The 26370-nt window shown below is 45.0% G+C and overlaps 1 protein-coding gene across 1 annotated transcript in view; it reads left to right on the top strand.

Moving 5' to 3' along the window:
- Positions 1-467: 467 nt before the first annotated feature.
- Positions 468-26370, top strand: part of LOC146808869 (phospholipase A2 inhibitor and Ly6/PLAUR domain-containing protein-like) — a 247489-nt gene continuing 221586 nt past the window's right edge. The window contains exon 1 of the mRNA XM_085615681.1: positions 468-1511. Coding sequence (XP_085471807.1) covers positions 1460-1511 — 52 coding nt within the window. The 5' untranslated portion in view covers positions 468-1459. The remainder of the gene's footprint in view (positions 1512-26370) is intronic.

Below are 26370 nucleotides of genomic sequence, written 5' to 3'. Positions count from 1 at the left end.
GTTGCCAGCCAGGGACCTTTTAACCTGTAGATTAGTGGGGAATGCCTCCTGACTGTCCCCCCAGGTAGCAGGTACCCCATGACTGAGGTCCTTGGCTTTATGGTGGAGTGCCCTGCCAGCCAAACTCTAAAATGAGGGCCTCAATGCTAAGATAAATTCTAACAGCAGGGGGCGCTATAAAGGTGCTGGGGACTTGGTCTCTGCCCCAGAAGGTGCTAGGAGTGTCTGGTTTACTTTGTTATTTTTTTTAAGTGTATGGTGTTTGGCTTTCCTGTTATTAAAGTATTTTCCTTTCTCATAAAGCACATTTCTTACTGGATGTTCAAGGTTGTAAGTGCTGTGTATTGTGCTATCCGGCATTTTTTGTTTCTACCCCCCTCCACCTGTTGGGGTTCGTCTTGGCAGCTGCCCGCAGTGCCCTGAGGAGTCAAGTGCTATAAACGGAGCCCTCTGTCCGAGGGGCAGTTGCCTCGCAGCAGCGCAGCATCGTGGTCTTGGACACCACGGGTGAAAAACTGTACCCTACAATCAAGTGTTCTGCACAGGGCGGGACTGCCGAACCAATTCCGTTCTGCCAAAAATGCCCAAAACAGCCCGTCACCCATCTGCTACTGATCACAGGATTTCTGCTTAAAATAGCAAACAGTCCCATGTGAGGACAGCTAGCCAGAGTCGTACAGTGCAGGCAGCGGTGCGAGTCGCTGAATAACGCCCGAGGCGCTGTAAGTTGCGCAGTGACGCACTCTCAGTGTTGTGAATGTCAACACAATTTGGGACGCATGTACCTGTCGGGAGCTCTCTGATACCTGTGTTACCGCCACACCCTCCCCGGCCCACCCCTTGCACGTAAGGGGGGATGGGGGGAGTATATAGCACGTGGCGGCCAGCGATGCCGGATCCGCACCACCCACCCCTCGGGGATCTCACTAGCCCAGGGCTAGCCCTGCACGCCTCACCCTTCTCTTCACTTGTCAGGCTTTGAAAGCGGTGACTGTGCAGTGTTACCAAAAAAGGTTACAGGCATAGATCAGGCTCGCAGTTATGAAGTTAGTGAGAGGGGTGGGGGACGGCGTGAGACACGGAAGGAAACACGACGCCTGGTGTGACTCCTCTCAGGTGATCTTGATTCTGGACGGACCAGAAATTCAGGGCGCCAACACTTTTCGTGCATAGAAGCGGTTTCAAAACTTGTGTTACACACACGCTGCCACCTGGGGACGACGCACATCCGGCGCAGAACAGTCTGGGGACAGGAAGGCCCCCCACGGCCCGTCTGCTCCAAAAGCTAAACAAAAAATAAACGCTTGTATTTTTATTTTGGCAAGAAAAGGACCACGCCTTGTGACTAGCGTCCGGGATATAAAGCGCCTCATCATCGCCGGGAAGCTTCAGTCTGCGCATGTGAAGGCTGGGGGAGAAATCAGGGCCACGGACCGCTGCCACAGGTGCCACCCCCAACATGTTCACCTACTTCGGTGCCGTCTGGCTCCTCACCTCTCTGGCAGGCAAAGGTGAGTGTCCACCTTCTACCACTACAGCATCACGTGCTACAGGCTTCCACAGTCACTTACAGTCCTTTCTCAGCTGTCAGGTACATGTTGTGGTGGTCAGTGAGAGACACCTTTCTTGCTCTCAGTGTATGTTTTGTAAGCAGTGGTAGGCACCTCTGTGTATGCATGTCTCTTCAGTGTGAGGCACCTCTCTCTCTGTGTATGCATGTCTCTTCAGTGTGAGGCACCTCTCTCTCTGTCGGTGTATGCATGTCTCTTCAGTGTGAGGCACCTCTCTCTCTGTCTGTGTATGCATGTCTCTTCAGTGTGAGGCACCTCTCTCTCTGTGTATGCATGTCTCTTCAGTGTGAGGCACCTCTCTCTCTGTGTATGCATGTCTCTTCAGTGTGAGGCACCTCTCTCTCTGTCTGTGTATGCATGTCTCTTCAGTGTGAGGCACCTCTCTCTCTGTGTATGCATGTCTCTTCAGTGTGAGGCACCTCTCTCTCTGTCTGTGTATGCATGTCTCTTCAGTGGGATGCACCTCTCTCTCTGTGTATGTCTGTCTCTGGTCAGTGGGAGGCACCTATCTGTGTATGCATGTCTCTACAGTGTGAGGCACCTCTCTCTCTGTGTATGTATGTCTCTTCAGTGTGAGGCACCTCTCTCTCTGTGTATGCATGTCTCTTCAGTGTGAGGCACCTCTCTCTCTGTCTGTGTATGCATGTCTCTTCAGTGTGAGGCACCTCTGTCTCTGTGTATGCATGTCTCTTCAGTGTGAGGCACCTCTCTCTCTGTGTATGTATGTCTCTTCAGTGTGAGGCACCTTTCTCTCTGTCTGTGTATGCATGCCTCTTCAGTGGGATGCACCTCTCTCTCTGTGTATGTCTGTCTCTGGTCAGTGGGAGGCACCTATCTGTGTATGCATGTCTCTACAGTGTGAGGCACCTCTCTCTGTCTGTGTATGCATGCCTCTTCAGTGGGATGCACCTCTCTCTCTGTGTATGACTGTCTCTGGTCAGTGGGAGGCACCTATCTGTGTATTCATGTCTCTACAGTGTGAGGCACCTTTCTCTCTGTCTGTGTATGCATGTCTCTTCAGTGGGATGCACCTCTCTCTCTGTGTATGTCTATCTCTGGTCAGTGGGAGGTACCTATCTGTGTATGCATGTCTCTACAGTGTGAGGCACCTTTCTCTCTGTCTGTGTATGCATGTCTCTTCAGTGGGATGCACCTCTCTCTCTGTGTATGTCTGTCTCTGGTCAGTGGGAGGCACCTATCTGTGTATGCATGTCTCTACAGTGTGAGGCACCTCTCTCTGTCTGTGTATGCATGCCTCTTCAGTGGGATGCACCTCTCTCTCTGTGTATGACTGTCTCTGGTCAGTGGGAGGCACCTATCTGTGTATGCATGTCTCTTCAGTGTGAGGCACCTCTCTCTGTCTGTGTATGCATGTCTCTTCAGTGGGATGCACCTCTCTCTCTCTGTATGTATGTCTCTTCAGTGGGAGGCACCTCTCTCTCTGTCTGTGTATGCATGTCTCTTCAGTGTGAGGCACCTCTCTCTCTGTGTATGACTGTCTCTGGTCAGTGGAAGGCACCTATCTGTGTGTGCATGTCTCTTCAGTGTGAGGCCCATCTCTCTGTCTGTGTATGCATGTCTCTTCAGTGGGATGCACCTCTCTCTCTGTGTATGTATGTCTCTTCAGTGGGAGACACCTCTCTCTCTGTCTGTGTATGCATGTCTCTTCAGTGTGAGGCACCTCTTTCTCTGTGTATGTATGTCTCTGGTCAGTGGGAGGCACCTCTCTGTGTATGCATGTCTCTTCAGTATGAGGCACATCTCTCTGTGTATGCATGTCTCTTCAGTGGGAGGCACCTCTCTCTCTGTCCGTGTATGCATGTCTCATCAGTGGTAGGTACCCCTCTCTCTGCCTGTGTATGTATGTCTGTGGTTAGTGGGAGGCACCTCTGTTTGTGTATGCATGTTTCTCTTGAGTGGAAGGCACGTCTCTGTCTGTGTATGCATGTCTCTGGTCAGTGGGAGGCACCGCTCTCTCCGCCTGTGTATGTATGTCTGTGGTCAGTGGGAGGCACCTCTCTCTGTGTCTGTCTATGCATGTCTCTCTTGAGTGGAAGGCACGTCTCTGTCTGTGTATGCATGTCTCGGGTCAGCGGGAGGAACCTATCTCTCTGCCTGTGTATGTATGTCTGTGGTCAGTGGAAGGTACCGCTCTCTCTGTCTGTGTATGTATATCTCTTCAGTGGGAGGCACTACTCTGACTGTGTATGCATGTCTCATCAGTGGGAGGAACCTCTCTGTCTGTGTATGTATGTCTCTTCAGTGGGAGGCACCTCTCTCTCTGTGTATGTATGTCTCTGGTCAGTGGTGGGCACCTCTCTCTTTGTGTATATATGTCTGTGGTCAGTGGAAGGTACCCGTCTGTGTATGTATGTCTCTTCAGTGGGAGGCACCTCTCTGACTGTGTATGCATGTCTCTGGTCAGTGGTGGGAACCTCTCTCTCTGGCTGAGTATGCATGTCTCTGGTCAGTGGTGGGCACCTCTCTCTCTGACTGTGTATGCATGTCTCTTCAGTGGGAGGCACCTCTCTCTGTGTGTATGTATGTCTTTGGTCAGTGGTGGGCACCTCTCTCTCTGACTTTGTATGCATGTCTCTGGTCAGTGGTAGGCACCTCTCTCTCTGACTGTGTATGCATGTCTCTTCAGTGGGAGGCACCTCTCTCTGTGTGTATGTATGTCTTTGGTCAGTGGTGGGCACCACTCTCTCTGACTTTGTATGCATGTCTCTGGTCAGTGGTAGGCACCTCTCTCTCTGACTGTGTATGCATGTTTCTGGTCAGTGGTGGGCACCTCTCTCTCTCGCTGTGTATGCATGTCTCTGGTCAGTGGTGGGCATCTCTCTCTCTGACTGTGTATGCATGTTTCTGGTCAGTGGTGGGCACCTCTCTCTCTGACTTTGTATGCATGTCTCTGGTCAGTGGTAGGCACCTCTCTCTCTGACTGTGTATGCATGTCTCTGGTCAGTGGTGGGCACCTCTCTCTCTCGCTGTGTATGCATGTCTCTGGTCAGTGGTGGGCATCTCTCTCTCTGACTGTGTATGCATGTCTCTGGTCAGTGGTGGGCACCTCTCTCTCTGACTGTGTATGCATGTCTCTGGTCAGTGGTGGGCACCTCTCTCTCGGACTGTGTATGCATGTCTCTGGTCAGTGGTGGGCACCTCTCTCTCTGACTGTGTATGCATGTCTCTTCAGCGGGAGGCACCTCTCTGTGTATGCATGTCTCTGGTCAGTGGTGGGCACCTCTCTCTCTGTCTGTGTATGCATGTCTCTTCAGCGGGAGGCACCTCTCTCTCTGTGTATGCATGTCTCTGGTCAGTGGTGGGCACCTCTCTCTATGTGTCTGCATGTCTATGGTCAGTGGGAAGTATCTCTTTCTGTCATTGTATATGTTTCTAAGGTCAGTAAAAGGCATCTCTCTTGCTTCCACTATATGTTTCCACGATCAGTGATAAACACCTCTCTTGCTGTCAGTGTAGGTCTTTCTATAGTCAGTGGGAGGCCCTTCTCTTGCTTCCATTGAATGTTTTTCTTAGGTCAGTAGAAGGCAGTTCTCTTGGTGTTAATGTTTTTCTGTGATCAGTGAAAGGCACCTCTCTTGCTCTCCCTATATTTGTTTCTGTTGTCAAAGGAAACTCTCTTTCTGTCACTTTTGTTTTTGTGGTTTGTGGAAAGCACCTCTGTAGCACTCGGTGGATATGTTTGTATGCTCAGCACGAGGCTATATATGCCATCAGTGTACAATTTTACATTTTTTTACATATTTATTTATTGACTCATGCATGTATTTATTTGACATCAAATGATATTTCGCTCATGAATGTTTTTATTTTGGTAGAATAGATACATTGAGTTACACAGCACAATGTGGTAATTGCTGATAGTTATTACATAAGCTCTTTGTAAGAAAAAGCAGGAAACCGCAAGGACAGAGAGACAGCTGAAAGCCGTACATACAACAAAGAAGACGTACGTCAGATATCTGTGCACATTAGCTAGTTGCAAGCTTGTGCTGTATGTATATATGTAGATCTATATGTCTATATCTGTACATCTATATCAATTTATCTATAGCTGTTTCTCATATGCATACATACATATATATAGCTATAGATATGCATATTTATATCTCTCCTTCTGTAATATATATATATATACATTTTTTAACTATATATGTATATAGATCTATATATATATAGATATATGCAACTATATATATATATATTCACTGAAAAAACCACAGGTTTCAGGGACGTTATATTTAGTTGGACATTTCACTCGTACAAAACCACTGAAATTCATCCGTTATAGTTAGTTCAGCTAACTATAACTTACGCCCCTGCTATGCACTGTTGATGACATCACATATTACATGATTCATGACATGGCCAGTGACATGACTGATGACATCTCAAATGAAATGACTGGTGACATCATCCAGTGACTGTGTGTTTCTGTAAAGTTTAAATATGTTTATATATATATATATATATTCACTGAAAAAACCATAGGTTTCACACACATTATAGTTAGGAATTAGCATTTAAAAAAAACCTTGCAAATTCACTTAAAAAACCATAGGTTTCACACATGTTATAGTTAGGTGGATATTTCACTCGTAAAAAACCAATGAAATTCCCCCGTTATAGTTAGTTGAGATAACTATAACTCGCGCGCCCACAATCCTCTTCTCATGATGTCACATATTACTAATGACATGGTCAGTGGCATCACTCATGACATCACTGATGACATCATCCTTGTGATAGAGTGGCGGTCGCGCGAGTTATAGTTATCTCAACTAACTATAATGGGGGAATTTCATTGTTTTTTTACGAGTGAAATATCCACCTAACTATAACATGTGTGAAACCTATGGCTTTTTAAGTGAATTTGCAAGGTTTTTTAAATGCTAATTCCTAACTATAACGTGTGTGAAACCTATGGTTTTTTCAGTGAATTTGCAAGGTTTTTTAAATGCTAATTCCTAACTATAACGTGTGTGAAACCTATGGTTTTTTCAGTGAATTTGTACGTTTTTTTAAATGCTAAGTTATGTATGTATTTTAATTTTTTTTATATACTTATTTTTCAATAAACTACTTTAAAAAAAAATGTAATTTTTTTATGGTTTTTCACTGTGCGCGCAACGTGCGCGCACCACCGCGATTTAAAAAAAAAAAGTCAATGTTTTTTTCTGCCTTCAGGGTCCTTCAGGGACCCCTTGACCAAGGCTAGGGGGTCAGGAACTCTCTACCCTGCCCCCTTTTCACGTTCGCCACCTTCCTTTTCCACTCTCGCACTGAAAACAAACAAAATGGCGGCCGACACTTCCTGATTTCGACCGATTCGAATGTTGACTGACATGTAACAACCAATCAGAATTACGCTCGCGCACGTACGGGGTGCGCGCACGGTGCGCGCACGGTGCGCGGCTATAGATATGTATGTGCTTTTAAATGCAATTTTCTCAGGAACTACTGAACAGATTGACTCCATATATGCAAAAGGCACATCCCTGACCTGAGGACTACCTCTCTGCCAAATTTCAAGTAATTCTGTTCAGCCGTTCGGGCTGTACCTTCGACTAAAGGTCCTATGGGAAAATGCATGGGGAAAACGCGTTTTGGGACCCCCCTTTTTTCTCAGCCACCACTTGATGAATCCCCCCGAGACTTTCAGGATAGGAGCTGAGCGGAGCGCCCCATTAGTTTTGAAAATGTCGCGAAGATTCGTCAACCGGCGCCAAAGTTATTCAAAATAGAATTTTGAGATTTCCTATGGAAACACGGTCCTAACTATAACTATCTACTGGCGACCGCCAGTAGATAATATATATATATATATATATATATATATATATATATATATATATATACCAAGGTGTATTGAAGAATGAGTGTGTGTGTAAGTGCCTGAATAGATGACTTAGTAGGTGTGAGACTGACTATATAAGTGAGTGATTAAATGTGTCTGACTGAATGCATGGGTTAGTGACTAAACTGTGTGAATGTTTGTATCAGTCTGTCAGCTGGTGTGTAGGCAGTTGCATGGGTTGATGAGTAGCTACATGAGTGTCTATATGGGTTATTGATTGGTTGTCTGTGTATCTGTATGGGTGCCTGAGTGTCTACGTGGGTGGAGGGGGTGACTCTGTGCATAGATGTGTGAGTGGGTGATTCACTGGGTGTATGGGTTCAAGAGTGCATCTGTGAAGGGCTGTATGGGTGGGTGAGTGTGTGTATAGGTGTGTTGGTGAGTGAATGGATGTCTCAGTGGTACATGTGTGAGTAACTACATATGTGAAAGGCAGAATATGTGAGTGTTGGAGTATATAAATAACTATATGTGAGAGTGAGTGATTGTGAGAGTGGCTGTATGGATGAGTGTGTGCTTGTATCAGTGATTGTATAAGAGACTAAGTATGTGTTAGTATCTGTATGAATAAGTGAAGTGGTTTGTGTATAACTGTATAAGTGAATAAATGAGAGTGTGATTGATTCTTTGCATGATTGACTAGGTGTGTGAGTAACTCTATGGATGAGTGGTGGTATGTGAGTGTCTGTATGGGTGTATGAGTGCATATGATAGTGCTGTATTGATGAGTGACTGCATGTATGAGTGACTGTACGGGTGAATAAGTGGATGTGTGTGTAGACCTAGGAATCAGTGATTGGGTATGTAGTAACTGGTATTGGTGTATCTATGGTTTCGAAAATGCTAGTCTATTTTAGAGTGGGTGTATCAAAGGTTATATTAGGGTGCGAGGAGGTGCATCAGATTATCACGTGGATGATGTAATCAGTGATGTCATCAGTAATGTCATTTGAGATGTCATCAGTGATGTTACTGGCCATGTCATGAATGATGTAATATGTGACGTAATCAGCAGTGCTTTGCGGGGCCGTGAGTTAAACTTAGCTGAACTAACTGTAATGGCCGAATTTCTCTGGTTTTGCATATGTGAAATGTCCAACTAACTATAATGTCCCTGAAACCTGTGTTTTTTTCAGTAAATTTCTAAGGTTTTTAAAATGCTAATTTCTAACTATAACGTCCCTGAAACCTATGTTTTTTTCAGTAAATTTCAAAGGTTTAAATGCTAATTTCTAACTATAACGTCCCTGAAACCTATAGCTTTTTCAGTGAATATCAAAGGATTTTAAATGCTAATTTCTAACTGTAACGTCCCTGAAACCTAAGGTTTTTTCACTGAAATTCTAATGTTTTTTAAATGCTAATTTCTAACTATGCCTACAGAGTTAGGACATGTGCAGAAAGAGGAAGAAAGGTGCTGAAAGAAGAAAGAGAAATGCAGAAAGAGGCAACATAAGTCCAGAAAGATGAAGAAAAGTGCAGAAAGAAGCGAGAGATATGCAGAAAGAACCAACCGAGGTGCAGAAAGAGGCCTTGTTGCAAAGTCATCCTGTGCCCCCAACTTTTTGCTGATGGGTACTGGTGGTAACTGATTCTGACTATCCAGGTCTAGAGCCAGTGCTATGCTAAAAGACACTTGGAATACAGTGAAAACACCTACATACACTAGGGAACACTATGCGTTGGGGTACCCCATTGATTGGCACAACCTCCTCTGTAAGGCCCTGGTACATAATAGGGCATGGGGATTAAAACTACCTATAAGTCAGAGTTGCAGAAAGATGCTTCTTTAAGTAGTAGGCAAGTTTGCAGAGTGGTAGGGAAAGGGTGCTAGGCCTCCAACCAGCGCTCAGGGATTCCACTGCGTAAGACTTATAGGAGGTACCAGAAGGCTTCTTGGCCACAAAAGTCCCTCAGGAGAAAAGTGGACTTCATCCCCCATCCCATAGTCTGCAATGAGGCACGTTTGCAGAGTGGTGGAGTAAGGAGGTGTGGCCTCTGAAGACGTCTTAGCAATCCTACTGTGGGGGACATACTGGAGGTAACAAGAAGGGTAGTTTGCCCCCAAGGGCATTCTTGGGGGCCAACTACCCCTCTTATTACCTCCAGTAAGTACCGCACAGCAGGATTGCTAAGTTCTCATAACAGGCCACGCCCCCTTTGCCCACCACTCTGCAAACGCGCTCACTGGCGTGCTCTTGGACGGGGATTGAAGTCCTCTTCACTGCTGGGGGTCCTTAGGGGCCAACTAGCCCCCCGCTTACCACCAGTAAGCCCCACACAGTGAGATTGCTGAAAGGTGGACAGAAGCCATGCTCACTTTCTCCACCTCTCTGCAAATGGGCTTACTGGCACACACTTGGTTGGGGGATGAAGTCCCGTATCCTCATGAGGATCCCTGGGGGTCAACTAGCCCACCAAATACCTCCAGTAAGCCCCACAGAGCTGGATTGCTGAGAGTGGTCCGAGGCCACGCCCCCTTTTTACACCACTCTGCAAACATGCCTCCTGGCGTACTGCTGCTCGGGGGATGAAGTCCACTTGTGTCCTGAGGTCCTCAGGACTCAAGAGGACCTCATCGCCCCACCAGAAGTGCACCAAGAGTTGCTTTTGCAGAGAGGTGTAAAAAGGGGCGTGGCCTCGGACCACCTCTCTGCAATCCAGCTCTGTTGCGCTTACTGGAGGTACTTGGTGGTCTAGTTGGACCCTAGTGACCCTCAGTATTCAAGGGGACTTAATTCCCCAACTTAGAACGCGCCAGGGGGTGCATTTGCAGAGTGGTGCAGGGAAGGGGGGCCTCGGGCGAGATGCTGGCTTTTTAAAATAAGTATTCTTTAGAAGGGGCTGTGTAGCCCCCCTTCTTTTAGTATTTTTGGGACCCCAGAGGGACTACCTCCTTTAAAAAAAAAAAAAAACGGGAATGGGGCCGCGCGGCCCCCCTCCCGAGGCCAATTTCAGCCCTGGGGACCCCATCCCCCCGGGCATGGCTTCGTTTTAAAAAACATTTATTTATAGGGAAGGGGGGCCGCGTGGCCTTCATTCCCTGGGCCACTTTTGGCCCCGGGGACACCATCCCCGGGGCATGGCCTTTTAAAAAAAAAAAATGGGAAGGGGGCTGCGGGACCCCCCCTTCCCTGGGCCACTATTGGCCCCGTAGACTCCATCCCCCTGGGCCGGCCTGCCGTTTTTTTTTTATTAAATGGGAGGGGAGCCGAATGGCCCCCTCCCAGGCCACTTCTGGCCCGATAACCCCATCCCCTGGGCCGGCCCTTATCATTGGGGACTGTGGGGGGAGCCCCAATGCCCCCACGGTCCCAGCAGGCCCCCTGCCTCCTACAGGAGCCGGCATTGCTTTTGAGCAAGGGGAGCTGCTGACATGCATCTCCCCTTGCTTAAAAGCAATCCTGCTTTGCTTTGTTGAAGCGAGAGTAGGATTTCCTGCTCTCGCTTCAACAAAGCAAAGCAGAGTTTGCTATGGCAGGCTCCCGCCCTGCCATAGCAAACAGCAAGGTCCCGGGGGCGGTCACCCCGGGACATTGCAGGAGCTGGCCCTGGGGTTGGCGGTCTCCAGAGCCATCAAGAGCTCCAGGAGGGGGGCCTCGCGGCCCCCTACCCTATTTTAATAAGCCCCGGGGATATGGCGGTCCCTGGGGGGGCCCGCGATGCCCCGTCCTTATTGTAATAAAGTCCCGGGGAGGTGGCGGTCACGGGCCTGCGGGTGGGCTGCATTCCCCCTGCACATAAATAATAAAGGCCTGGGGAGGTGGTGGTCCCCGGGTCTGCGGGGGCCCCAGGGCACCCCCAAATTAATTTGGCATTGCCCCCAGGACCTGGCCCACCCGGGGGCTTTAAGAAATGAAGCCCGCGCTTCTTTTTTGAAATTACTTTTCGGCCGAATTTGCGCACTCAGCCCGAATTAGGCCATTTTAAAACAAAAATTGCTTTTTTGGCCCTGGGGGTCCTTGTGTGACCCCCGAGCAGGCCTATATATATATATATAGATCGCGATCTCTCCAACCACAGCTTGTGATTCCTCAACAAGGACTGGAGCACGGACCACAGATAAGTGCAAACAAATTTCTTTATTTTTCCATTAGCAGTTGTCAGCCATTACGCGTTTCAGCCCCAGAGGCACATGACACGCTCCACAGCTTCACTTTGCTTTTTCAACCATTTTTTTACAGTGACAAGTTCAATTCTTTAACGTCTATAGACATAGAAAATATACTCGCATGCCTTACATGGATCATACTCTGCCGATTTTCTCGTTTTTATCACCTCATTGAATCATGGTTTCAATACCTACATTTTCATGATTAAATAATTTTATAAATACAGTAATCATCGAATAATATGAATAACGGTTGATAGATGTCTTCGGCTGGGTTTTCTTTTTAGCTCAATGCCATGAATAAGGTTAAAAAATGTCATATTCATTGTTTTAATACATAAATAGCTAAAAACCCAATCTCAAAATTCATGTACAATATATTTTATACATAAAACATTTTGATCCTAACGCCTGTAAACATTGATATTGTAAACATCTTGACTATTTAAAGTGCTAGTGCTTAAAAGTGTAAAAGTGTCTGTGCATATACCACCAAGGTGAAATCGATCGGGGGGCCGGCTAAATTAGTCTATTTAGTTCATTACATAAAATAGCTTGTGTAAATACCCTCTTTCATTGACTCTGCGGTACCCTTGTTTTGTACTCTTGGCTTTACAAAACCTCACTTATAGACATGTATAGAGGTCCTCCATGCCGTTTAATCCCCTCGGGTGTTCACAATCAAGATCAAGAATATATCGAGTTTCTAATTTGCTTAGAATCCTTTCCCTAATCCCTCCTCTTTTGTTCGATGGGACAGAGTCAATAAGATTGTACTTAAGAACCTCTGGATCGGAATTGTGTCTGTCTCCAAAGTGACGGGCTACAGGATAAGACTGATCATGATTTTTGATGGCACATATGTACTGGAGTATTCCTTTTGTGGCCATGAAGCTTGGTACTTCCCACATACCGCAGGCCACAAGTATACTCCAGCACATAAATAACATGATCAGTCTTGCAGGTTAGTACCCTAGTAATTGGTCGTTCTTTGCTGCCGAAGGAAACCCAGAATGTTGTTTAATTAATTCCACACTGGCAGGCTTTGCATGTTTTGCATTTGTAAAACCCATTCCTTTGTGTAAGCCATGTGGTTCCTGTCTGGCTATCAACGTTGTTTCTCACCATGCTGTCCCTCATTGATGGAGCCCTGCTGTAAGTAATAGCTAGATTAGTGGGCAGCAAATGTCCTATGATGGGATCATTAAGGACTATAGGCCAATTCCTTTTGATAATCTTTTTGATCGCCTTTTCCTGTCTACTGTAGTTTAAAATCATTCTGAATGTCTCTTCACTTTCACTCGGTTCCACATCAGTTTTTGTTACTAGCCGACTATGATTGCGTGACCTTATATTTGAAAGGAGTTTTGACCTGGCTATTGCATTGCTTTTGGTGATTGCCAAATTATTGTATTTGTTAGAATAGCCCCTAGCTATGAATCTGGTTTTGCTTGCTTGCTGAGCTGTTTTAAGGTCCTCCTTAGTCTGAGCATCTCCCCGTAGGGGATGCTTTGTACTAGCCGTCAAGGGTGGGAGCTGGTTGCATGCAACACAGAGTTGCCTGCAGTCTGCTTCCTATAAGCTTTAGTTTCAATTATTTCCTCACTGACATAGAGTTGGACATCTAGAAAAGCAACCAATTCAGAACTTATAGTTGCAGTAAAGTTCAAATTGATGTCATTGTTGAGTCTCTCAACAAATTCCTGTGCTGTTGACAAGGTCCCTTGCCAAATTATGAAAAGGTTGTCTATAAAGCACAACCATAGTTTGACATTGTTGTTCCATGAGCTTTTTTCAGTACCTGCTCCTCCCACCAGCCCATGTGGAGACAAGCATAGCTGGGGGAGAAGCTGGCCCCTATTGCTACATCCCGAAGGTGCTGGTACAGTACATTCTAGAAAATAAAAACAATTATTATATATACAGAATCCAACCATGTGGACAAGCATCTTACTATGATGTAACATCTGAACAGGCCTACTATTTAGATAATATTGTAGAGCCCTTATTCCATCCTGATGGTTTATGCTTGTGTACAGTGCTGTTACGTCAAGAGTTATCAGCAGGAAGGCCTCTTGCCACCGAAGGTCTTTGATTTTTGCCAAGAAGTCACCTGTGTCTCTAATGTAGGGCGGAAGTTACTGAACATAGTCTTGTAAAAAATAGTCCACATATTGTGATGATTTTTCTAATAGACAGTTCCGAGCTGATATTATAGGTCGTCCTGGTGGCTTCCATGAATTCCCATGGATTTCGGGAATAAAATAGATAATAGGAACTGTTTGATTGTCATTATTCAGCTATTTGTACTCCTGCATTGTTATGAATCCAGCACTTTTCCAAGCCAATAACTTGATATAATATTCATTATAAATGGCCCTTGGGGATAGTGCATCACTTTTTCAGTAACAATTTCTGTCAGACAGTTGTCCCATGGCTTCCTCCACATAGTCCTCTTTGCCCCAGATCGCTAGGTTTTCTCCCTTGTCTGAGTTTCGTATAATGATTTGGCGGTTGTTACGTAACTTGGTCATGGGTTGATAGTATTGATATTCTTGTCTATTGTGTTTTTCTTTTTTGGTTCCTCGTACTCTATGATTTAGTTGTTTAATTCCAGACACTACTTGTTCATGGAGTATATGTATTGCATCTCTGGGTTTTATGGGGTTAAAGTTAGATTCCGGTTTGGAGGGTGTGATGATCTTGCCCTGCTCAGTTTTATTTGCGGTTGCTGTGGCGTCATGAATATCTCGATTTTGAGAATCAGATAGTGCATTGAGTGAATTGTATTTTCTTGCAAACGTGAATATCCTACCACATTCGTAGTTCACTTTGTCCCTGTGTAACTTATATGTCTTTCTTTCTCTGATTTTCTCTTCTTCTTTGCAAAGTCTTTTAGTAATTTCTTCTTTCGTTTTACTTAATTCATCATTCTGCCCCATCTGACTCAATTCATCATTTATCAGTTCAATTTGATTTTGTAGTTTGACTCTGTCCTTTTCCGCATATTTTACCAATATGGTAACCAACTTTCTTGATGATTGTAGAATGGTTTCAGCCCACTCTTCATCATACATGGGTCTGGGATCCCATAGCTGGGAGTTAAGAGTTTCCTTAGCCCACGTGGGATCCTGCCTACATCTAAATAATGTTGCAGTGATTTTCCTTCCCACCACTTACTCTGGTCTTTTCTCATTAGTTTTTCTAACTTTTCAATTCTATCCTTAAAGCTGGTGCTGCTGCTACCTTGTGTTGCAGTTTGTATGGGTGTCATTGTGCCTGGTGCACGTGCATCGTCGAACATTTCAGCTGCCGCCGCCTCGGAGTCTTTCAGCGCGTCGGCTGACATACTGCTTACAATATGGAAACTTTGTATCAATATCAACAAAGTGGATTTTTAAAATGCAGTCACTCTGTGTGTCTCGAGGCACACCCAGTTCTGAAAGTCACACCCTACCTTCACTCGCTGTCGGCATTGTTTGCGTCCTTCAGCACGCGTCCGCCTCATTCGAACTGGGTATCGGTCACCGTTTATTACTGCTGGGGGGCTCACTTGCGGTAAAATCCTCCCGGATTATTGTCTCCTTCCAAGCCGCATCGCCCAGTTACGAGAGGGGATCCGGGTATAGCCAGAGGAGACAGCCTAACAATATCGTAATCTCTCCAACCACAGCTTGTGACTCCTCAACAAGGACTGGAGCATGGACCACAGATAAGTGCAAACAAATTCCTTTATTTGTCCATTAGCAGCTGTCAACCATTACGCGTTTCAGCCCCAGAGGGTCTTGATCACATGACACGCTCCACAGCTTCACTTTGCTTTTTCAACCTATATATATATAGATATAGACATATATAATATATAAATAACGTACATATATAACCCAGTGACGGTCGCCACTCGGTTTTTATAATTAGGTCATAGTTTCTCTAGGAAATGCATTTTTTGTGTTGCTAATAACGTTGGCACCATTTGATGAATCTCCACAAATCTTTCCAAAAAGTGTCCTTTTTTGCCTTGTTTGTGTATGAAAAGTTTCAGGGTGATCCATCAAGTGGGGGGGCTGAGAAAAAAGATAGGTCCCAAAATGGAAGACCCTTATGCATTTCCATAGACTTCTTTAAGGATAGCTACCGCAAAAACGAAAATACACCAAATTTGTCAGGAAGCTAGATCTTGGTCCCCAGATTGTGTTTTATGTGTATTGGTGTAAATCTGTTTGGTAGTGTTTGAGAAATTAAGGTTTAAAAATATTCTATATCTATATGGTTGGGTCCGTGAGAGGCTCCAAGAGACTCGTGCGAGCGCCAATTTTGGCCCAGGGAGTTTTTTTCCCTCAGGCCGATTCACTCCCATGGGCTCAGGAGCGAACTCTCTGATTGGCTGCTAGCAACCCAAGCAAAGTGTTGCCAGCAGCCATCCATTGCAGGACACTGGTACTTAGTCCCTTATCCTGAAGTTTAAAAAAAACTTATATAAGGGGGCAGGGTAGGGATACTTTTTCCCCCTGCCCCCAGACCAAAATAATTTTTTTTTAAAAAACAATGCAGTCGCCTTTTTGTATATGTATACACAAAATATATACGGGGAGAGCGGCATCTGTAGGGTCCCCTCCATGGCCCATTTAGCGCCCCGTGGACCCCATCCTCCGGGAGGGTATATTTGAGGTGAGGGGAGTGCATAGCTCCCATTCCTGATCCGATGGTGGTACCGGGGACCCCATCTCCCAAGGCCGATTTTGTTGAAAAGGGGAGGAGGACTGCCCCTCTTCCGGAGCCTGTAAAGGCCCTAGGGACCCCATCCCCGGGGCCGATTTTCTGAAATGAATGGAGGGGGGCCCGGCTTACTTACAGTGTCCCGGGGAGCCCATTCTCAGAACACAGTAGATTCCCTGCCTGCACTAGCTCAGGCAGGAATACATATGATTGCTTCTGTCAAGTTGGATGTGATGGGGGTAGGGTAACAGATCAAAATATTGCACCCACCCGCAGTAAGCAACATTAGTTGCTGTTCCCTACGGGGACGTATGCGGGGAGCCGGATGGGGCCACGGGGCCTTGGGACTCCCACGGTGGCCTCCAATGAGACTATGGTGTGTGCCCTGGGTGGGCACCAGGGCATCCACCTTTTATTGTGGCTGGCCCCGGGGGTTTGAGATGCAAATTGTGCAGGGCTCTGGGGGATGGGTCTCCCGGGCCAAAATCGGCCCGGGAAGGGGGGCCACATGCTGCCTCTCCCTAAAAATGAAGATGTGCCCTGGGGGATGGGGAACCCTGGGGTTGAAATCATCCTGGGGAGGGGTGCTGCATGCCCCCTTCCCTGATAATATCATCGGCTCGGGTTGGATTTACACATTGTAATTAAATTTTAATTTGCACAAAAAAAACTTCTAGAAATTCACTGAAGAAACAAAGGTTAAAATAATAATGTATCATTTATAGTTAGCAGCACTAACTAGAACTCGCCCCCCTATCATGCACAGCTTATGACCTCTCATATGACATTACTTATGACATGTTCTATGACATCGTTTATGTCATCATGGATGACATCTCAAACGACATATTTGATGACATCACTGATGACATCACTAATGACATCATTCAATGAGTCTAATAGTTTGTTTTACAGTTTACATAGTAGGGGATAAGTGCCATATTACTTCTTTACCTAATTTTGTGCAGCCTGGGCCCAGCTAACGGGTGTAAATGTTTATAAAATACAGGTGCTCCTAATGCAGCATAGGGGTGTAGAGCTATTGAACATGTTTTCAGTCTTTGTATTCAAGCGTAACTGTGTGCGTAGGTGGCAGTTGGCTTGTGTTCATCATGTTCCACACAAGTTTTTTGGTTCTGCAGAAAAAGTTTCCAACAGGAGAAAGGTTCTACGTAGTTGATACTAACTTTTGTAAGCAGCCTTGACTTATCAGAGAGAATTATGTCAGCATGACAATTTATACTTAATATAGAAGACTGGCTATCTGTATAGTTTTTACCACAGTATGTAGGGTGCAGGTAGTATGATCTTTGGCAGATTCAGGCTTTGCTTATTTTAAGAAAATAGTCTATTTTTTGGCAAGTCTTGCATATAATGTACACTGCTCTCAGTAGATAATATTTATTACTCTCTAGTGTATTTCTCATGAGAGTTTCACTGTCTGCAAAAAGTCTGGTTCAGGGTACACTCTCTCCATAGAGTGAATACTGTTTATTCCCACTTCTCTACTCACATCACCTTCATTTCTCAATGTAGGTTCGGTGACTCTTGGGGTTTTGATACAGATACAAGCTGTCCATAGTAGGGCATGTCTTTTGAACAGACATTCATTATTTTTAGGAACTTGACTTTTTCTGAACAGTTGTATACAGACTGAACACCTTATGCAAAGAGCGTTTCCCATATATCTGTGGTTGATTGTCAATGTGAACTACGCTACCCGTGAAGTGTATGGTGTAGTGTCAATGTGGCACATAACCCATGCCCATATATTAAGAGAGAGCGAGAGAATGATGTCATAAACCACATGGCCAAAAGCCAAGTGGTTTTAAATATCACCAGACCCCAAGATTGCAATATGGGACTATATGACATGTTACCAGTTAAGTATTTTTTATTGGATATTAATTTTGTAGCAGTTATGTTTAAAAACCTGTTTATTCAAATTGCAGTCAAAATCGGCAATGATTGCAATTAGGCTATATAGGTTTACCTTTCATGCTTATATTGTTGATAAAATAAATGGACAATGGTGAAGGCCAGTTGATTATGGGATTCTCTGGCTGCAGAGATCACCACATAACTGTAGATTTACTGGGTTTGTGACATAATTTGCTGTATAATTTGATTGCGGTTGCGTAGGATGTCACATAGTGTATAGACTTTAGTATTGCTCTGAAGCCCAAATACGAACTAAATAGAGAGAGTCAAAGAAACATGTTAGAAATCAAAATAAAATGATTTCACTGTATACCACCTATCTCTACTCTAATCCCATTTACTTATAAAAATCTTTTGCATTAGCATTTTAATAAAGTTGCATGATTTAGTTTCAGCAAAAGCATGCGCTTTAACATGTGAGTTTCAAGCGGCCATCCTGGAAGCAAATGCACAGCTGCAGAGATTTCCCTCCAAGCAAGGACTCGCCGTTACTACGTAGATGTAGTTGAAGCATGCACAGTACAGAATTCTGCGTTAGCAGCCATTTTAAGTCACACTCGGGTTACTTGTTAGTACGACACATATGCAAGCTTCCCCTAAACTTAAATGTATGAACTGTAATGCATGTTAGTCTTTACAAACATAATTATTACGGTATTGCAAGTTATTTTGAGAGGATTGCATCTGAGCAAGTCTCTTTTATATGAGTCCTTGCTTCATCACCCTCATGTGTTCATGGCTACGGTGTTCCTAGGACACCCTGTTCTTTTGTTCCCCCACTGTTAATCAGAAGCCCATAGCTGTAAAAATTACAACACAAAGCCCTGACAGAGCTTGCATCAGTGAAACTTCCTTGGGTTACTTTTTCTGCCAGTGAGTCCTTCCTCTGTCTCGACAGAAGCCAGGAGTGTTTCACTGAAGCTGGGCCTCCCTACCGGTATCACGCACAATACCCAGAGACCTGCCAACCTCTCCAGTGTCTCGTTTAAACCTGCAGTGTCCCACTGTGTCAGAGAGGAGCAGCTGAATGGTAAATGTAACAGCAGTCATGCAGGCGGCTAATGAGCAAGCTAGGTATGTTGTGCTAACACAGCACAAAGTGCCCACTCACACAAGATCTCCTGTGCCACCAGTCAGAGATGGACAAACTGGGAATGGTCTGCATAATGATTAATAAGGGAAATCAGCATAATAGACTATGTGCATAAACCTCTTGTTCGCAGTCTGTGGTCAGTGGCAGCACCTCTCGCTGCCAGGGTATAGTTCAGTGGTCAGTGAGAGAAATCTTGTTCTTCTGTGCTCTGTGAAAAGCAACTCTCTTGCCAGTTTAGAGAGTCTATGGTCAGTGACAGTCACCGCTCGCTGTCAATGTAAAAGTGTCTGTTGTCCTTAAAAGGTAACTCTCTTTGTGTCATTTTATAAGTTTCCATTGTCCATGGAGGGCACCTCTCTTGCTGTCAGTTTATAAGTGAGTATGGTCAGGGCCGCACCTCTCTTGCTGCCAGTTTATAAGTGAGTATGGTCAGCGCCGCACCTCTCTTGCTGCCAGTTTATAAGTTAGTATGGTCAGGGCTGCACCTCTCTTGCTGTCAGTTTATAAGTGAGTATGGTCAGCGCCGCACCTCTCTTGCTGCCAGTTTATAAGTGAGTATGGTCAGGGCCGCACCTCTCTTGCTGCCAGTTTATAAGTGAGTATGGTCAGCGCCGCACCTCTCTTGCTGCCAGTTTATAAGTGAGTATGGTCAGCGCCGCACCTCTCTTGCTGTCAGTTTATAAGTTAGTATGGTCAGGGCCGCACCTCTCTTGCTGTCAGTTTATAAGTGAGTATGGTCAGCGCCGCACCTCTCTTGCTGTCAGTTTATAAGTTAGTATGGTCAGGGCTGCACCTCTCTTGCTGTCAGTTTATAAGTTAGTATGGTCAGGGCTGCACCTCTCTTGCTGTCAGTTTATAAGTGAGTATGGTCAGGGCCGCACCTCTCTTGCTGTCAGTTTATAAGTTAGTATGGTCAGCGCCGCACCTCTCTTGCTGTCAGTTTATAAGTTAGTATGGTCAGGGCCGCACCTCTCTTGCTGTCAGTTTATAAGTGAGTATGGTCAGCGCCGCACCTCTCTTGCTGCCAGTTTATAAGTGAGTATGGTCAGCGCCGCACCTCTCTTGCTGTCAGTTTATAAGTTAGTATGGTCAGGGCTGCACCTCTCTTGCTGTCAGTTTATAAGTGAGTATGGTCAGGGCCGCACCTCTCTTGCTGCCAGTTTATAAGTGAGTATGGTCAGGGCCGCACCTCTCTTGCTGTCAGTTTATAAGTTAGTATGGTCAGGGCTGCACCTCTCTTGCTGCCAGTTTATAAGTGAGTATGGTCAGCGCCGCACCTCTCTTGCTGTCAGTTTATAAGTTAGTATGGTCAGGGCTGCACCTCTCTTGCTGTCAGTTTATAAGTGAGTATGGTCAGCGCCGCACCTCTCTTGCTGCCAGTTTATAAGTGAGTATGGTCAGCGCCGCACCTCTCTTGCTGCCAGTTTATAAGTGAGTATGGTCAGCGCCGCACCTCTCTTGCTGCCAGTTTATAAGTGAGTATGGTCAGCGCCGCACCTCTCTTGCTGTCAGTTTATAAGTTAGTATGGTCAGGGCTGCACCTCTCTTGCTGCCAGTTTATAAGTGAGTATGGTCAGCGCCGCACCTCTCTTGCTGTCAGTTTATAAGTTAGTATGGTCAGGGCCGCACCTCTCTTGCTGTCAGTTTATAAGTGAGTATGGTCAGCGCCGCACCTCTCTTGCTGCCAGTTTATAAGTGAGTATGGTCAGGGCCGCACCTCTCTTGCTGTCAGTTTATAAGTTAGTATGGTCAGCGCCGCACCTCTCTTGCTGTCAGTTTATAAGTTAGTATGGTCAGGGCCGCACCTCTCTTGCTGTCAGTTTATAAGTGAGTATGGTCAGCACCGCACCTCTCTTGCTGTCAGTTTATAAGTTAGTATGGTCAGGGCCGCACCTCTCTTGCTGCCAGTTTATAAGTGAGTATGGTCAGCGCCGCACCTCTGTTGCTGTTAGTTGTTGGTCAGTGATAGACTGCGCTCTTTCTGCCAGAGTTTTAATATTGAGAAAGTCGATGTCAATATGAATAACAATTCATTCATGTATAAAACTGAAATTGCATCTGTCTTGGCGAATTCACCCGGAATGAACTCCACATCAATCCCGACTCAGAAATACGTAATCAGGCAGGCGCTGAGACCCAGGCCCGAGCTCACTGATTGACAGGTCACATGTGGGGTGTCATGTAGCCGGCAGTCAAACGCGCCAAGCCCATCTGATGTTTCAGATTCATACTGCACAACAGTTGTCTTTTGATTCCAACTAAAGGTGTGTTTGAAATAAGTGCATGCAATGTGTACTGGAAAGTGCAACAGAGAATAACTAAAAGTGTATTTATGTAGAGGATTCTATAGTGATGGTCGGGAAACCACCATAAGAGGAATCTGATCTCTTTCCATGGAACAGAAGGGCTACTCTGCCGTACAGTTCTGTTTGTCTTTAGTTGTTAGTGAAGGCCCTTCAGTTTAAGAAAGTGTCTCAGTCACTTAAACAGTGTCCGAAATTAATCATCTCCTTGGAGTGGAAAAAAGGCTCTAAAGCTCTTTCCAGCAAAATGCGAAGAATAAGGGATCGCCCCTATTGATTAGCAGACATACAGCAGACATATGTCGCATGGTTCACGCTTCTTGTTAATTAGCAGACATACAGCAGACATACGCCGCATAGTGCACGCTTTTTTATTAATTAGCACACATACAGCAGACATACGCCACATAGTGCACGCTTTTTATTAATTAGCAGACATACAGCAGACATATGTCGCATGGTGCACGCTTCTAGTTAATTAGCAGACATACAAGAGTCATACGTCTCATGGTGCACGCTTCTTGTTAATTAACACACGGCAGACATACGTCACATGGTGTGCACTTCTTGTTGCTCGAATATGATTTTACCTTAAATAAATGAAAAAAGAGGCTTTCGGCAAAACAGAAACAAGTTGTTATAATTAAACGCAGCATTCGGGACAGTATTGAAAAACAGTCGCAAAGTACAGAAGGTCTGGCCGCATATGTATGCATTTTCTGTGTACAATAAAACACTTTGACATTCTTTGAAAAGCATCATAGTCATAAATAACAAGAAAAAACATTCAGATAAGGGGGACACAGATGGCTTTCAAACTGGAGGAGAGCTAGTGTGGGCTGTGTGTGCGTGCCCAGACGTCCGGTGTGATGAGAGCCTGATCGACTCGTGCAGTGTGCATGTCCTGTCTTGATTGGCTGAGTGTTCCTAACTACATGTGACATCTACTTTTGTGGTAATTTGGGAATGCGCGCCTTTGGCCAAACGTGTTTTATTGGGACCAATCTCTTGTGGCCTCTTTGTGGTGTGACTCCCTATCTGTGGGATCTATCTGGGTTTTTCCTGGGTGAGTGTTTGGGCTAAGTATAACCTCACCGTGACCTCTCAATTGATAAGCTTGAGTTTGGGTCGTGTGGCCTCTGACCGTGTATCTCTGACTTCGGGTTGATGTAGAGGTCATCTCGGATAAATCTGACAGCAATGATACGTGTTCGTGAGTGTGAGCACGTTTAATATGGCAGTTATTGATATCATATTTGCCAATATTCTCATTATTACACTCATGGTGCACACTTAAATAGAAGACATACAGCAGACATACATTGCATGGTGCACACTTCATGCTAATCAGCAGACATACCGTAGATATGCTTCCCGTGGTATGCACTTTTTGTTCATTCGCAGACATACATCGCAGGGTGCACGCTTCTTGTTAATTAACATAAATACAGTAGGCATACTTCGCATGGTGCATGCTTCTTGATAATTAGCAGACATACAGCAGACATATGCCACATGTTGTGCACTTCTTATTGATTAGCAGACATACATTTCGTAATGCGCGCTTCTTGTTCACTAACAGACATACATTGCATGGTGTACGCTTTTTGCTAATTAGCAGACATACAGCAGACATACATCGCATGGTGTACGCTTTTTGCTAATTAGCAGACATACAGTAGACATACATCGCATGGTGCACGCTTTTTTGTTAATTAGCAAACCTACAGCAGCGTGCTTCTTGTTAATTAGCAGACACACAGCAGACATGCATCATTGCATCACATGGTGCGCACTCATTATTGATTAGCAGATATACATTGTGAGGTGCTCGCTTCTTGTTTGTTAGCAGACATTCAGCAGACATACATCGCATGGCACATGCTTCTCGTAAATCCACAGACATACAACAGACAACTTTGCATGGTGCCTGCTTCTAGTTAATTAGCAGATATACTTTGCATGGTGTGCACTTCCTGTTAATTAGCAGACATACAGCATAGCAGAAATACAGCAGACATACGTTGTATGATGCACGCGTCTTTTTAATTAGCAGACATACATCACGTGGTGCACGCTTCTTGTTAATTAGCAGACATACATTGAATGATGCACTCTTCTTGTTAATTAGCAGAGATACAACAGATATACATTGCATGGTGCACGCTTCTTGTTAATTAGCAGAAATACAGCAGGCATACATCGCATAGTGCATCTTCTTGGTAATTAGCAGACATACAGCCAACATATGTCACAAGGTGCACACTTCTTATTGAGCAGACATACATCGCGTGCTGCGTGCTTCTTGTTCATTAGCAGACATACATCCCGTACTGCACGCTTCTTGTTCATTAGCAGACATACATCGCGTGCTGCGTGCTTCTTGTTAATTAGCAGACATACATTGCGTGGTGCACACTTCTTGTTCATTAGCAGACATGCATCGCGTGCTGCGCGCTTTTTGTTCATTAGCAGACATACATCGTGTACTGCCCGCTTCTTGTTCATTAGCAGACATACATCGCGTACTGCACCCTTCTTGTTCATTAGCAGACATACATTGCGTGGTGCACGCTTCTTGTTCATTAGCAGACATACATTGCGTGGTGCACGCTTCTTGTTCATTAGCAGACATACATCGCGTACTGCACCCTTCTTGTTCATTAGCAGACATACATTGCGTGGTGCACGCTTCTTGTTCATTAGCAGACATACATTGCGTGGTGCACGCTTCTTGTTCATTAGCAGACATACATCGCATACTGCACCCTTCTTGTTCATTAGCAGACATACATCGCGTGCTGCGCGCTTCTTGTCCATTAGCAGACATACATTGCGTACTGCACCCTTCTTGTTCATTAGCAGACATACAGTGCGTGGTGCACACTTCTTGTTCATTAGCAGACATACATTGCGTGGCACACGCTTCTTGTTCATTAGCAGACATTTATCAAATGGTGCAAGCTTTTTGATAATTGACAGACATAAAGCAGACGTACATTTCATTGTGCATGCTTCTTGATAATTAGCATATATACAGCAGACTGCACACTTCTTGTTCATTAGCAGACATACATCGCATACTGCGCGCTTCTTGTTCATGGGCAGACAAACATCGCGTACTGCGCGCTTCTTGTTCATGGGCAGACATACATCGCGTACTGCATGCTTCTTGTTCATTAGCAGACATACATCGCATGCTGCGTGCTTCTTGTTCATTAGCAGACATACATTGCGTACTGCGCACTTCTTGTTCATGGGCAGACATACATCGCGTACGATTCTCGCTAATCAGCAGACATACAACAGGCATAATTTGCATGGTGTACTCTTCTAGTTAATTAGCAGACATACTTTGCGTGGTGTGCACTTCTTGTCAATTAGCAGACAAACAGCATAGCGGACATACAGCATACATATGTCGCATGGTGCACACTTCTTTTTAACTAGCAGACATATATCACATGGTGCGCGCTTCTTATTAATTAGCAGATATACATTACATGATGCACTCTACTTGTTAATTAGAAGACATACAGCAGAGATACATTGCACGCTTCTTGAGAATTAGGAGAAATACAGCAGGCATACGTTGTATGGTTCATGCTTCTTAATCATTATCAGACATACAGCAGACATACATTGCATGGTTCTTGTTAATTAGCAGACATACATCGCATGGTGCACGCTTCTTGTTAATTAGCAGACATACATCTAATGGTGCACGCTTCTTGTTCATTAGCAGACATACATCGCGTACTGCACCCTTCTTGTTCATTAGCAGACATACATTGCGTGGTGCACGCTTCTTGTTCATTAGCAGACATACATTGCGTGGTGCACGCTTCTTGTTCATTAGCAGACATACATCGCATACTGCACCCTTCTTGTTCATTAGCAGACATACATCGCGTGCTGCGCGCTTCTTGTCCATTAGCAGACATACATTGCGTACTGCACCCTTCTTGTTCATTAGCAGACATACAGTGCGTGGTGCACGCTTCTTGTTCATTAGCAGACATACATTGCGTGGCACACGCTTCTTGTTCATTAGCAGACATTTATCAAATGGTGCAAGCTTTTTGATAATTGACAGACATAAAGCAGACGTACATTTCATTGTGCATGCTTCTTGATAATTAGCATATATACAGCAGACTGCACACTTCTTGTTCATTAGCAGACATACATCGCATACTGCGCGCTTCTTGTTCATGGGCAGACAAACATCGCGTACTGCGCGCTTCTTGTTCATGGGCAGACATACATCGCGTACTGCATGCTTCTTGTTCATTAGCAGACATACATCGCATGCTGCGTGCTTCTTGTTCATTAGCAGACATACATTGCGTACTGCGCACTTCTTGTTCATGGGCAGACATACATCGCGTACGATTCTCGCTAATCAGCAGACATACAACAGGCATAATTTGCATGGTGTACTCTTCTAGTTAATTAGCAGACATACTTTGCGTGGTGTGCACTTCTTGTCAATTAGCAGACAAACAGCATAGCGGACATACAGCATACATATGTCGCATGGTGCACACTTCTTTTTAACTAGCAGACATATATCACATGGTGCGCGCTTCTTATTAATTAGCAGATATACATTACATGATGCACTCTACTTGTTAATTAGAAGACATACAGCAGAGATACATTGCACGCTTCTTGAGAATTAGGAGAAAAACAGCAGGCATACGTTGTATGGTTCATGCTTCTTATTCATTATCAGACATACAGCAGACATACTTTGC

Source organism: Triturus cristatus, chromosome 7, assembly GCF_964204655.1.
Source record: "Triturus cristatus chromosome 7, aTriCri1.1, whole genome shotgun sequence".
NCBI classification, from domain to species: Eukaryota; Metazoa; Chordata; class Amphibia; order Caudata; family Salamandridae; genus Triturus; species Triturus cristatus.
Note: the sequence above shows the minus strand (reverse complement) of the source record. Positions and strands in the feature narration are given on the sequence as shown.